General features: G+C 33.5%; 2 protein-coding genes across 2 annotated transcripts in view; one reads left to right on the top strand and one right to left on the bottom strand.

Annotated features, from left to right (window-relative positions):
- The window catches only part of LOC149417624 (uncharacterized), a 149,916-nt gene that overhangs the window by 133,139 nt on the left and 3,096 nt on the right, over positions 1-13,681 (bottom strand). The window lies entirely within an intron of this gene.
- The window catches only part of LOC149417623 (uncharacterized), a 46,327-nt gene continuing 41,457 nt past the window's right edge, over positions 8,812-13,681 (top strand). The window contains exons 1-2 of the mRNA XM_089640109.1: positions 8,812-8,908; positions 9,135-9,254. Of these exons, the coding sequence (XP_089496235.1) occupies positions 9,221-9,254 (34 nt within the window). The 5' untranslated portion in view covers positions 8,812-8,908; positions 9,135-9,220. The remainder of the gene's footprint in view (positions 8,909-9,134; positions 9,255-13,681) is intronic.

Genomic DNA, 13,681 nt, shown 5'->3' with positions numbered 1-13,681 from the left:
GGTTTTCTACCACACTCTCAATATTATTATTCTTCTTAAATCCGTCACTTAGTACACAAGATTAACGAGCGGTAACCTGTATTTATCTCGAATTTTCTCACAGTAGTAAAGTGGTCTACTGATGAGAACAAAAGCTGCAACGCTCCTTTTCAACATTCATGTTTGATATTCAGACATTTCAGGTGCAATTGAAACGTTATATCACTTTCCTAACTGTATTCGATCAGTTCTATTACTGCAATTAATACTTGATCCAATCTTTGTCTTTTATCAGACAAAGGCCACGAATCAACTTGAATAAACTTTAACGGTTCTCACATTTAGATGTACGACAGTATTTGAATAATTTCCTCAAACGTACGAGTATCTTTGCTGTGTTCAATAAATCCATCAATTAGAATTGAATTGAGTGCAATCTGATTTTCAGATACTCTTAGTTTCGCCCTTGTGAAAGACCACCATTTTAAATCGATACGTTATAGACACACTAACAATAATAATTTTTAAAAATACGTTATAGTATCAACAATAAAAAAAAGTAAAAAATAGACATTCGCGACCAAATCTGAATAACGAGGTACTTCTGTAACTTTAACTACCAAATTGTTTAACTACCAATGTGCCGCCCCCCTGGGAAGAATTTATTGGATAACCAACATCCCTGTCGAAGGTAATCCCAAGTGGTTCGCTACGTTTGGTGACTTGGCATGGGGGGCGGGGTTCATGTGGTATGGTATGTCCAGGACTTGGTGGCGAATGGCCAAATCGCAAGGGACTGATTGTAGAAGTCCTTTTGAACTCTCCAGCAGGACTCTCTCAGAAGATGGCCTTGAACCGCAGTGGGAGGGATGGATTCATACGTCCGTCACTCTTGGACACACTGACCCCAGATTCCCACCCACCCCTCATACCCTTTTCCTTCCAAGAAATTCCTCTCCTTTCTTCCTAAATCCTTCCACACAGTATCCCCAAAGATGACATAAGCCGTGAGAGGAATTATTTTTCTCGGTGGGGCTAATTTAAAAGTAAAATCTTCCACTCCCCACTTCCTTCAACCGCAAGATATTGTGTAGTCTCTAAGCCTTTGGACAGTTAGTAATTTTTGAGCATCATGCCTGTTTTATGGATCTCTTATCGCCGTTAATTTTTGGGATATTACACCGTGTTGCGCTTTCACCTTCTTTGCCGACGTTTCGGACTGAGTAACAATGCCTATCATCAGGGCAGACGTGTACATTGTGGTTAGTGTGTGTTTATGTATGCAGAAGTGTAACTTGCGCGTATTGTTAAGTGAAAATTACACTTTTTACCGTGAAAATCTCAAATCATATCTTTTGTACGGTGTTCACGTAAAAACAAAAATCAGGGATTTAGATAGATTCTCTTGTTTTGCTATATAAATCTCGTTCAATTAAACTACAGTAAATGCTAAAACATAATGTGGTTTCTATGGGCAGAGTTGTAGGTTTTAGATTTATTGTAGGTGTGCATTATGTATATAACAAAACACTATCATTCCCTTTTCAAGGTAATAATTTGATTCTGAACATGCATCACTTAACACACCTTACCTCACCTTAACTTACATCGAACCTTTGCCTACAATCTAAATTAATTGATCACTACCTCGGCTATAGGACTAACAGAGCTATCGACCACGGTTTGTAAATGGCTGGCTATACAGATTCAAAACTAGATGAAAACCAAATAAAACTGCATTACTTCTTCATGTAAATTCACTTTGTGGCATCATTTTAAGTAAATGAAAATAATTAACTTAGATTAAAATTATAATTAAGTAATAATTTTAATTTATAATTATAGAATTTACTTGGGCCTCCCGTAATATGAAAAATATAGTTATGTTATGTTACACATATAAATATATTGCAAACTCAATAATTCTTTGCCCACATAATTTAGCAAAAGAATCATCAAATATGCAAATTTCCATTGTCTGTGCCTCCTGCATAACTTTGGTTCGATGAACTCAATTTTGATTTGAATTCGAGCCTCATTTTAATAATCGGAACTGATTGTATAAAGCTTTCGTACAAGCGATACAGTAACACCTATAACATAATAATTTTATCAGAATATTATTTTAATTGTCATTAAGAGAAAATTGATTTTTCACAGTTCTGCAATAGTATACAAGTGCAGTACATAATTTCTCATTGTGATGTTGGAAAACTATTTTTGTTGACATAGGCCCTAAGGAAAATAAATTCCTTCAGGTCCTATGTCATCCTTTGGGATGCTCTATGGAGCGTCTGTTTTAAAGGAAGGAAGCAGAGGGAAGGAGACTTCTGGAAAGGTAAACGGTACGAGGATTGGGTATGAATCTAGGGGTTATTGTGTCATTTGGCACGCCACGCAGTATGAACCCGGGCACCCCTACTAAATCACCAAACGTAGCGTACCACTTGGGAGGACCTATAGCAGAGGTGTTGGTTATCCTATAAATGGTTCCCGGTGCGGAGGTACCCAAAACCGTCTCCCAAATTAACATGCGTGTACCATAACATTCTAATTTAATATACTTAACTCCAAATTAGACTGCTCCACACTTATGGGCACTTGCACACACTCACAAGAACACTTGATAATACTTCATTCTATCGGACTGCAGCATACCTAAAAGCGCAACTACATTGTTCATTGCTAATTCACCGATACAAAAGTAAAACTAATACATAGGTGATATTGACATGTTATGTCAACTGATCATGTCAAGCTAATATTGTGACGAAACCCTTTATAAGACAGGTAATGTTGTACCAACTAAATCAGTGTCTCATCAGTACAGGTAACAACAATAAATTGTTTATGTACATATATTTTAGACATTGTTATTTGTCATTTACTTTTGCAAATTTAGCTATAATTTTGGTTACTATATTTGTAATTTTTATAATTTCTGTTCTTACTGTGCATTAAAACACCTACGTATGTACATTTGTGAGCATCATGGCTGTTTTATATACTTAAATAATAAAAACTTGGTGAATTTTGTGGATTATATTAAATACTTATTCCAACCCTACTATTAAACCTTCTGTTGTCTCTTTATAAATCTGTGTGATCACTGTATTTAAAAAATGTATATTTTCTTGTATTTTACTGTAATATATGTACATACTAACGCAGCATCATGATCATTGATCAAATGCATTTTACATATCGTTTTGTACTAGTAATCGCCGAACGGTGGAAAAATCTTTTAGCCATAAGTTGATAATAGTTTGTCTAGTGAGTGAATGGTAAGCAATAGGATAGATCATTGGAGAAATGTATTCAATCTTTAAAAATTTTGTCACTGCTCTCCTATTTTCCTTACTTTACAATATTTTCTAATATTAGAAGTAAAACAAGTGGTTAATTTGTTACGTAAATTAGCAGCAGGGATTGAAATGTTAGGATTTCGATTCACGATTTTCGGCACTAAGATTTGGATGGTTTTATTTTATTGTTTATTTTTTTTCAATCCTATACAACAGTAGATAAATAGGTACCTGATTAATTAAATTGCTAAAAAATCGTGCATCCTGCAGGTACATAGCTAATGATTTTCAAAGTTATTAAATATATTATTATCAGTAATATCAGGTTTTAGAGTTCCAGCAAAAGTAATTGTTGGTGCATAGTTCAGCTCAGTTGTAGGTATTACAATCGGTTATAAGTACAAGTCCTTGAACGAAACCATTTGAAAGAGTGAACCTTATTCCACAGTTCTCAAAATGTGAACCAAGTTATTTTATTATTCAATTCAATTACATTATTTCAAAAATCAATTATTGCAGTAATCGATTTATCCACAGAATAGATACTGTTACGTTTCGATACTAAATAATTAGCACTCAGTTCAATATTATGTGAATTAAATTCATTGATAATGTATACACTAGATAGGTCCCGTAATTGTAAAAAAATGCAATTATACACTCTTCAGAAGATATTAGGGAATCGTAGTTCCAATCGTTTATTGCGTTGTTTTTGCTTTCATTGTGATTGGTTTGTTCTTTGACAGGCATTGGACGTCGTGGGCAGTACCAATTGGGCACATTAGGTACACCATCTTTTCGTTGATAAGTTCATCACAATAGAACAAGCGACAATAATCCACAAATTCCCATGAAGGTGAAAGTAAAAACGATGAAAATATCTGCGGGGTACCTCGTAAAATTAACTTAATAAGTTTTTAAAAAGGTTGGAAAATTATTAAACATCTTTAGAAATTTATCTAATACTTTTGTCTCTGTCTACTTAACTAACAGTCAGAAGCTTGTGGTTCAGTACTTCCGCCAATTATCTTCAGCATCCTGAAGAGGCTTGCGGTGACCATCGAAGAGTGGGGAAAAGATTAAGTGAAAGCTCACGTATGAGATTAATCTCAAACAGACACCATACAAATTGATGGGTAGACAAAGGTTCGTTGGTTATGTATTTCTTTGGCGAGATTGCCTTGTACAGATTTATTTTACAAATACGCAATTTTAAAGTCAAAGAAATGTATCATTTAAACTCGTTGTTTTTCAATATTAATTAATAGATGCGTTATTTGTTTTATAAAGAGGATGGAGTGTTTGGCACATTAAACAAACAATAAATATTGTATCGGACGTGATAGATATATTTTTCATCTCAGATATTTGAATACTGTATACTACGATAATATCTTAGCATATCACACTATCAATTCTTATCTCGTTTCCTCAAGCTGAGACAAAAGCAATTAATTTTAACGAATTTTCAGCTTTATCAGGATTTTCAAAATATTGTTCCATGTTCAACTCTAAGATTTCATGTGTCCTGTGAGGAGATAAGGATGATCACCACTGTTAAAATAATTACCCTTATTAAAGACACGTAGAAAATGCTCAATTTCGCACAATAAATGACTGGTACGAGCTCATTCTTCATCCGACAGTACATCGAAAAAGTAATATGTTGTTTTATTAACTACTCCTACTGGTCCTACTAAGCTCCTGTTGTCATTATAAGCTGGAATCTAACTTTGAGATCAAGATATCCATGTGTATTGGATTTGTTGAATTTTCAGTACTTGTGCGGGCACCACTTGTCATATACACATATTATTTTTTTTCAGTTCAGCTGATGAGTTAAGGCATCGGATCCCACTAGAACCATTTTTTGCCGATTAAGTGTAAGAGAAAGCCATCAGACTACTAACATTATAAAATAAACTTTTCAAGAGCAGGTTTTTACACAGCCATCCTGTTTTTAAAATTCTGTACCGACTTTAACTTAAAACCTTCAAGTCACCGGGATTTCTTCATGGGAAAACGTGGCAAGATAGAATAAATGTTATTGATTAATGTAAAAATACATATTTTTACAATTGTAGGTTTAATAGGAATATCACAAACTCATACCAATATAGCATCGATCAGGAAAAGTTTAATTGAAGAAAATGAATTGCAGCTAGTTGAATATTTGGTAGTAATTTCTGTAGTCTTTTATAATGTGATATTCCAATTCCAATCTTGAATATTTTATGTCAGTGAGATAAAGGCTTTTCAGACCAATTGTAAAGAAAAAAAATGTGGGTCACGGAGTTCACAAAGTCTTGAACTATTTAATGTGACTTAACAGTAGGTATTATGTGGGTGTGTGATAGATTAAAAGATATACATTTATTGGTTAAAGAACTATTTATTTGCATTTTATTGAAGTAGAAGTTTTACTACGATATAGATTTGAAGGAATTTGATGAGTCCTAACCTCGTGGCTGCAATCACTTTTGTAAAACCAAATAGGATTTTGATTATTTATTAGTTATAAACAATATTATTTCAATAAATTTATCTGCATATTACGACCATTAATTTGGGTCACCTAAATTCTTAATGAAGCTTTGTTTTCTATAAAAAGAACAAACGTTTTCGAATTCTTAATAGAATGATGTAACTACTCATTATTTTGACAGAGTAAAACAGATTGGAAATGTGATGGCCATAGTATATAAATAAGAAAGCGAAAAGTGGGATGAGCCCATACAGAATGTTATAAGAAAATAGAAGACGATTCTTGTACACGGTATGCGGAATCTCGTAGCACAAGTATGTAACTGGTCTACATCACATCACATAATTTGGGGTCGATTTAGTTGTATTTTTAATATTTTTTTGATATTAGCTTTCGTTTACGAATAAATTGATTCCAAAAATGAAAATTTTAAGGGCAAGTATGAAAAAAAATCAGTCGCTAGGAGTTAATAACAGCTGTCTAATGTATTTTTATGTGGACCCGGCTACAAAAGTTTTTTTTACGCGTTGTCGAAAAAAAGGGAAATGTTTAAAAAATCTTTTTATTTATTTTTCGGAATAACTTTATTGAGTAAAACCTCAAATTGTAATATTTAATAAATTGTAATCATACATAAAGATAGTGAAAAAATGAAGGCAATGTTAGTGGTTCTTATTCGAAGTATGATACAGTTAAAAGTGACCGAGGGGAATAGGGTCCCATTAGCTCAGTCGGTAGAGCACTGTCCCGGAAAGACAAGGGTCCTGGGTTCGAGTCCCAGATGTGACCGTTTCCTTTTCTGATTTTTCTGTTTCAGATTTTCGTTTAGAAATCACTAATATTGTCTTCAATGTTTAAAAAATCATTATATTGAGCATTCCAGATTCTCCAGTTTCCGGCTAGTACCATGAATTTCGAACACCGTTTAAAGGCGATAAATTTTATTGAGAAACTGTGTAGCACAACTATTATTATTTTGCAGTTTTCAATTATTCCACCAGATATGACATATTCTAAAAAATGTACTTCTAGGAAGATCCACAAAAATAAAAAGTCAATGTCAAGACATTTTATGGCAGACCCATTTGACCCCAAGCCAAAAACACGAAGGCCTGTGCAAAGACCCCAGATTTTACCAGAATATCACTTGCCTTCGTTTTCGTGCCGGTCGATTCAGACTTCAAATTCATGCTAGATAACTTTAGCTATGTTTAATAATAAGGTCTGCATCGCCAAACTTTTTCATTAATCATATTTCCATTCCCATCCCTTCCTCATATCGCTGCCAATAAAAAATCCCCAAAGTAGAAATGCTAAATTTCAACAAACTCTAGACAGTTGGAACAATAAGTCTTTGTGACAAAATTACAAATTTGTGAAACATGTAAATATTGGTACATGTAAAAGTTCTTGCGGGCAGTTTTATTATTTTGTGACATTATAAGTCAAGATATAGTTACTGAACTGTCTATAAGTGAGGATAATAAAGTCGATCGTCAATGCAAAATCGTTGAGCAGTTGAGTCACTCTGTTGATTGGCACGTTCTGCAGAAGTCTTTGCTTTCGGAGTATAAAAAAGTGCGTGGGATCTCCCACGAGTATACTTGTTAGGCAAATATAAGTTGAATACTTGTTAGGCAAATATAAGTTGACCTCTTTCAATATAAGTGGATAGCTCAAGAAATTAGTTTAAATGATCATTATTACAATGATTAGTAAAAATATATATTTATGTTTTTCACATTTAGAATAGTTAGGTAAAAACATGAAAATTATCTAATATTAGAAAATTTCTTCAAATGCAAGTAACAATCGCAAGCACAGTACAAAATTATTTTCTTCAACTGCAAAATTTTCTTCAATTTCCTTTTACGAGTGAGCCACATTGAGGCATTTAAATGCACGCACGCTGGGTTCGTGTTCTCCCGAAGACTTGTGGACATCCGCGTTCGTCTTTGTTCCCTACCACAGGCATATTTGTTGTTCAAAGCTAACTCTGCTCGTTGCGTTGGTCTGTAGTTTGTACGCTTGTAAAACCTCCGGGTGTTAACTATATAACACCGGCATGATTAAACGGCCTTGTTTTTTTCTATCTATTAGTGTGAGAATTATAAGCTTGATTGGTTTTATGTGTTGGAGAGTAATATTTAAGACAATGCCTTAGTTTTACGACTGGTAAGCTGTTTTTTGCACATTAGAAAAAAATCCCATCCGGTTAATTAATTCATTGCAAATACATATTATTCCTCTGCTTCTTATCAGAATATCACAACAATTTGTTTATAATGGATTCCTTTCACACGGTGACCCGATAATATGTCCTCCAACAGTTAGCCCTCCGACTGTTGGCCCGCCGACAGTTGATCACCCGGACATTTGACCCCTCTGCCATTTGATCCCCCGAACAGTTCAAAAGGCGTATACTTATATCTGCAGTCGTCCTGAATGGGAAACCGCTACGAAATATTATTGATAACAATAATGCCGCGCCTTCGAATGAGTATGCAGTGAGGATGTACGGCTGATTGAATAAACGACATACTTGTGCATGCAGTATGTTTTGTGAAATACTACCTACAAAAAGTCGATTTACTTCTATCTGCGTATCATAGTTTAAAAAAACGTTTAAGCGGTTTGATTTTTTTACAAGTTGTTTAGACAACTTTAAATGAAAAAACGCGATATCACGTTATTATTAGCACATTTTTTCAGAAACAAATAACATCACTATCACTCGGAATCGAAAAGCCATTTTAAATAAATCTAGTCAGATGAGTCTTAACCTAACCCTTCCGCCTTTCTTTCATTAATTGCCATTCTCTTATGCCTAATCACATCTCCAAAATAAAGATGTCATAAGATGTGCGGTACCACAATGGTACATCTCGTACCCAATGCAATTGAAGGACTGAGTTTTCTTATTGTGAATGAATATGATACATTTGTTGCGAGGCCCACGTATCAAGTCGCCGCCGGTACAGAACACCTATGCCCCTTTCTCTAGAACTGTACTGGAGGGGACCACTGTTCGACGACTGGCCTTAAAAGCTTTTCCTAGAGCGGGGCCTACTCACAAACGGTCGGTTATTTGCCGACCCAACAACCATATTCTAACAACAAAACAAACCGATCTAAAAATGTAAATATCCTTCATCCTCTAATATATTACACAATTTTTTAATACAGTAATTTAAGGGTTTTTAGGGTGGTTTTGTGACAGTTACAACAATGCATGATAAGTGTTTAAAAAAATCCAATTAGGAAGTGCATTTTCAAGTCAATCGTGTGATAGTTCTTCAATTTTTTAAAAAGGTAAAATCAGTGCTTGGAGTAGATACGAATTAACATATATTTTTCTGTTCCAGTTGCAACGGAAATTAACCTCTATACATCAAGGTATAGTGTTCAAAATAGTGCATCTTTGTGAATCATCCCCGAACCCCACGTAAAAATGAAAACATCACTGCAGACGTTTGTTGTCTTAGGTGAGTGACTTTTTTAATGTATTGAGTTTATTGTTATCATCTAATGTCGACTGATCTTTGAATTACAATACTTTTTACATTTTCCCCATAGCAGTTCCATTGAACTTATCGCTACCTATAGGTACCCGTAGGTGTTATCAGCACCCATAAATATCATATCTTTACAAATATTTATTTAGTATTCTCCTGTGATAAAGGTAACGATTGAAAGTCAGTTAAGATAAAGTTTGGTTTAGCTTTCGTGTAAAGCGTTGGCTGAATGTGCATATGCATTTATGTGATAGTGTAAACAGATTGTACCACTTACTTCAGAGGCCTTGCAAAAGTGCATTAGAATGGATCTAATAGGTTCTATAATGCATCGATCTTTGTTTAATTCTTATGTTGTACTGGTCTTGTGGTGGTTGAAACTTTTTGATTTAATCCGGAAGCATAGAGATTGAATATTATTAGAGAGGCATTAATTATCGAACGTTCAGACTCATTCCCTTATTATTACCACACAAATTATGTTAACAATGTTTCGTAATTTATTTATTTATTTATTAACGGACATCGTCCAAATTACAAAATAATAACACGAATACAGTAAAATGAAAAATACAAGACATAAGGCAGATATAATATAAGAAAATAAAGTGACAAGTCGAATCAAGTCAAGACTACGCCGTGGGTCAGGACCACAGGTCACTTATAACATTCCATCACTTGTTTAGCGACTGGCAAAAATCATTCAGATTCATCCCAAAAAAGTTAAGGTTTTGACTTGAGTTGACCAGTCTACACAATTTGGACAATGGTGAATAATATCCATAATTTGTCGAATGATGGTTGAGGAAGAGCAGTTCATTATTTCTGAGTCTGTGCGACGGGATATTGAAGGGAATGAGTTGCAGTAGAGTAGGTGAATGTAATAACTTTAATAGGGAAAATAATCTATTACAACAATACAAAAGCTCATATTTTTTTTTAAATCTCTTAAAATCTTTAATAATGAAAGAAAAGAGGATTGGAGCAAGATAAGAGTAATTATATTTTGAGAAACTGGTGGTGAAGTTCAAAATACTTTTTAAAAACATTCCTCACAATGTTTCATATTAGAAATGTGGTCTTTCAGCACGATGGTACTGAAATTACATTCACTTCCACAACCCTTATTTTTACACTTGAACATACGTAGTGCTGGTTTTTATACAATGTTGGTAGTTTGGGTTTGGAGTAGTGTGAGCTCGGGTAGGTAATTTGAAGGTATTTTTACCTTATATTTCTCGAAACATGTTACTTTAATGAAGTCATTTTCATGTATTCGAAAACAATTAAAAATGCGCCACTTTGGATTTACCTCCAAAAAGTAATTTACGTTTTTGTTCGTTAATATGGCGTTGTTGACGTCAAACCAGACAACTTCGGCGACAGCCGTCTACCAGCCATTAGCGTTTTCTATGTAAGCCGTTAAGCCGTTAAGGTAGCCAAAGCGGACCGTTTCGGAATGTGCGATATGAGGTCGTAATTATTGTAAAATCAGTAATTATGAATAAAAATATTTAGGGTGCATATTTTTACTACAATTATCAGGATCAGAAAAATAAACTTTATCTTTTGCACATTTTTACTCCATTCTACATTATTATTAAATCCAATGTTAGATTTTTTGTCAAATTTGATTGATTTTAAATGGAATTAATGTGCGACATATTTTTAAATTACCTTCTATTGTATTAAAATTAAATTAGCGATAACAAAAGGGACCTAATATTTGAACACTTTTTTTAATAATCATGTTTCAATCGATTGTATTTTTTCACAAAAACAATGGAATGGTTGGTCTTGGGAATATAATTTGTCTCAGACGTAACATTGAATGAACAATGGTGACTTGTAATCACTGCGTTGTATGTGCACACAATTAGATAAAAGAGAAATAAAAAACATCGATCAATCGGAGTGATAGCACTCATTATTTGTAAACTGACGTTTAAAAATCCATTAGAAATGAACAAGATTCTGCTTCGGTTTTGTCAAAGTATAATTGACACTAGTACCAGTACACAGATATGACATTTTATGGTTCAGCGACATAAATAATAACCAGAAATGAATAACATTAATATCTATTTTTCGGAATAACTTTGTGGAGTAAAACCTCATATTGTAATATTTTAATTATTGAAGACAATATTAGCGATTTCTAAACAAAAATCTGAAACAGAAAAATCAGAAAAGGATACGGTCACATCTAGGACTCGAACCCAGGACCCTTGTCCCGGCAAGACAAGGGTCCTGGTTTCGAGTCCTAGATGTGACCGTATCCTTTTCTGATTTTTCTGTTTCAGATTTTCGTTTAGAAATCGCTAATATTGTCTTCAATAATTAAAACATTAATATTTTTCGTGCATAACAGACTGTGTGTCTATTTACAATACACATGTAACCTAAACTTCACATTTAAAAAAGAAGAAATGTAACATACATATTAAAATTTATGGCATTTACATGCCCTTGAATCCTTCAAGGCTACTGTTAAAAATGTCAACAGTCTTAGAAATATTATTTAATAGCGCCATACATCGTATCATGCTATGCCGAGCAAGTACGTCCGTTCTGCTATGTGGGATATATAGCAGATCGTGGTGCCGTCCTTGGCTGTAGTTGTTTGGTAAGAATTTCAGGAGGTATGGGAATATATCCATTAAATTATTGATAATTTTATACGCTGTTACTGGAAGAGACTCACTTCTCCTCGACTGGACACATGTCAAGTGTGTGTTTCAATGTTTAACGTTTAATGTACGTAGATCGAATTGGTAAAGAAAATCTAATTGTTTAAAATCACGTTGACTCGTAACACATATGTACGAGGGGGTACCCAAAAGAAACCGAACTGATGTTGTTGGGGGCTTATTTTTTTGATTTTTGTTTACTTCTATCATCATGTAGAATCACCTCAATTACTATACCCCCGGACACCCTGTATAATGCTCTTTGAATTTAGTTTGAAAAAGCCCTGTCCGATGTACTTGGCGTTACTGTCGGTAAGGTCACATTTTAATTCAAATATACGTAATGTATGAACATGCCACTATTTTCGTGTTTAGGAATTCTACTTTTTTAGTTTTTGAGTATATTTCTTATATTATTTTAAACTTCATTTAAACCAAATTCTAAAATTAATAAATCAATCCGTCCTTCATTCGCAATCAGGTCAAAAGGTAAACAGAATATTTAAGTTTTACGTTATCACCTTTTGGAAATGAGTGGAGTTACACGTACATTCCTTTCCTAAGATAATATTGTTGTATTTTCATAAGATCTCGATCCGATTCATGTTTACTAGCTCAAGAACTGGTTCTAGTCGTTTCGGCAGGACTCGGGTACTTGTCAAAGTGAACGTATAATATTATTTAACGTTCACGTTACTCAACCTCCAACTGCCTGTCACGAGGAATCTAGATTCTAGACATTTGCCAACGAAGTCACATTTAATTAAAACGCCGGTGCGTTACCATTAATGACATTGCGAAAAATGGGTAATTCTAAAGTCGATTGTAACGAAATTAATCTCATTAGACGAGAAGAATTGAGGCGACGATTCTACGCTATTTCGTTCTGTTGTCGTGAATTATAACAATTGCGCAAACATTTATTTTATGTAGTTTTATTAAGAGGTGTCAAAGCAACAAAAGAATGACCTTCAAATTTTATTTGTTTTATTTTAAATGATTTAAATTATAAAGACGGTCTAAGAAATCGACAGTATGGGCTCTTGTTTATTTTTAGTTATTGATAAAATAAAAAAAAAATAAAAAAAATTATTTTCGTGAACTTTTATTTTGTATTCAAATTCAATAAATAAAAAAATGAATGTTTTGTGGTGCTGACTGTGAAAATCATCACAAGGATGCTTTATATGGAATGAAATAAACAAGAAGCAGAAAAAATAATTTGATTTTATTTTTCATACTATTTGAATTTTTATCTGTAAAGCTTGATAAAAGTTAAATTCGAGTGCACTAAAAAAAACTTTTTTAATAATTTTAACTTAAGTACCATGACCTCATTTTATTGTATTGTATTATTTGAAAATTCAACCAATTAAATGGTTAACATTCGTTAAAACCTCCATTAGACTGGTATAATTTTGTCAATATCAATTTAATTATGAAAATTAGATTAATAATAATGGATATTAGCTGACACGTCAGTCACTCGGCGTTGCTCAAATTTTCTCTATTTTCTATAATTTTAAAATGTATCTATTTTCCAATAAGAGGTATTATTTTGAATATCCCGTTATTTCGGTAGATGTTACTTTTGAAGCTCTCATTTTTTGACATTTGACAAGTAGAAACTACGCCATTAATAAAAATGGAACGATACACGCTTCAACAAATGAAATTATTAAAATTCACTTGAGTGAATCAAATGCA

Source organism: Hesperophylax consimilis, chromosome 15 (genome assembly GCF_061612785.1).
Source record: "Hesperophylax consimilis isolate HC1 chromosome 15, BYU_Hcon_1.0, whole genome shotgun sequence".
Classification (NCBI taxonomy): Eukaryota; Metazoa; Arthropoda; class Insecta; order Trichoptera; family Limnephilidae; genus Hesperophylax; species Hesperophylax consimilis.
This window is presented reverse-complemented; position numbering and strand designations above follow the sequence as displayed.